This window comes from Rhea americana, unplaced genomic scaffold (assembly GCF_003343005.1).
Source record: "Rhea americana isolate MKP2758 unplaced genomic scaffold, rheAme1 scaffold_1858, whole genome shotgun sequence".
NCBI lineage: Eukaryota > Metazoa > Chordata > Aves > Rheiformes > Rheidae > Rhea > Rhea americana.
Window position 1 is genome coordinate 1 of NW_028185992.1, and position 1,154 is coordinate 1,154.

A 1,154-nucleotide genomic window follows, 5' to 3' on the forward strand; every position below is an offset into this window, starting at 1 on the left:
TGGCGGAAGGCGTCCTGAAGGCGGCTCCGGGGGAGTTGATACAACTCAGCGAAGGGGTCGCGGGGCGACCGGGCCGGGGGCCGAGGGCTGACGACGTCTCCCGGACGCCTGGGTCCCCGGCGAGGCGGGTGTTGACGTCTCCTGGGGGTTCCGTCGGCGGGCGGCGACGTCTCGGGGGTGAGGAGGGCGGCGGCTCCTCCTCCTCCTCCTCCTCCTCCTCCGGGTCCCGCTCCCACCCCGGGGCTCTCGGGACTCGGCGGTAACTTCTCGGGCGCCTCCTCGAGCGTTTCGGGGGGCCCGAAGGCGAAGGGCGGCGCTTGGCGCGGCGTGTAGGGCGGCGTCCACGTCTCGGCCGCCCCCGGCGCCTCCCCGGCGCCCGGAGGACGGGTTCCCGCGCCGACGCCGGCGCAACCGACGGTCGGTTCGAGGCCCGGCCCCCCGACGGCGGGTTTGAGAGCGGAGGCGACGCCGGGGTCGAGGCCGGGTCCGACGTCGGCGCCGAGGCCGAGGGTCGATCCGAGGGTCGACCCGACGGCGGCTCCGAAACGCGGCCCGATGGCCGGGCCGACGCCGAGTCCCGCGGCGGATTCGAGACGAGGTCCGATGCCGACGCCGAGGCCGACGCCGGCTCCGAAACGAGGTCCGACGCCGGCTCCGACGCCGGCTCCGACGCCGGGCTGGAGACTGGGTCCGATATCGGCACCAACACCGAGTGCGACGCCGAGTGCGACGCCGGACTCAAGACGAGGTCCGGTGTCGGCGCCGATGCCGAGTCCGACGGCGGGTCCGATGGCGGCTCCGAGACGGGGGCCRACGTCGTCACCGAGCCCAATGGCGGATCCAACCACGGATGCAACGGCCGAGCCAAGACCAGGTCCGACATCGGCTCCAACGCCAAGGCCGATGCCGGATCCAAAACGAGGTCCGACGTTGGCTCCRATGCCGGATGCGACACCGGCTCCGAACCGAGGTCCGGTGTTGGCTCCTAGGCCAAGTCCAACGCCGGCTCCGAGGCCAGCTCCGACGTCGGCTCCGACGCCGAGTCCAATGCCAGATCCGGCTCCAAGGCTGGGTCCAATATCAGCTCCAATGCCAAGTCCAATGCTGGATCCCACACCGGATCCGACTCCAGATCCGAGACCAGGTCCGATATC

At 72.3% G+C, this 1,154-nt stretch overlaps 1 protein-coding gene across 1 annotated transcript; it reads right to left on the bottom strand.

Annotated features, from left to right (window-relative positions):
* Positions 1–5: 5 nt before the first annotated feature.
* Positions 6–1,151, bottom strand: LOC146597435 (uncharacterized; the record flags this gene model as incomplete). The annotated part of the gene is made up of 1 exon (XM_085302095.1): positions 6–1,151. A coding segment is annotated over one exon (1,146 nt), but the record flags the coding sequence as incomplete, so codon positions are not given.
* Between the last annotated feature and the right edge of the window lie 3 nt (positions 1,152–1,154).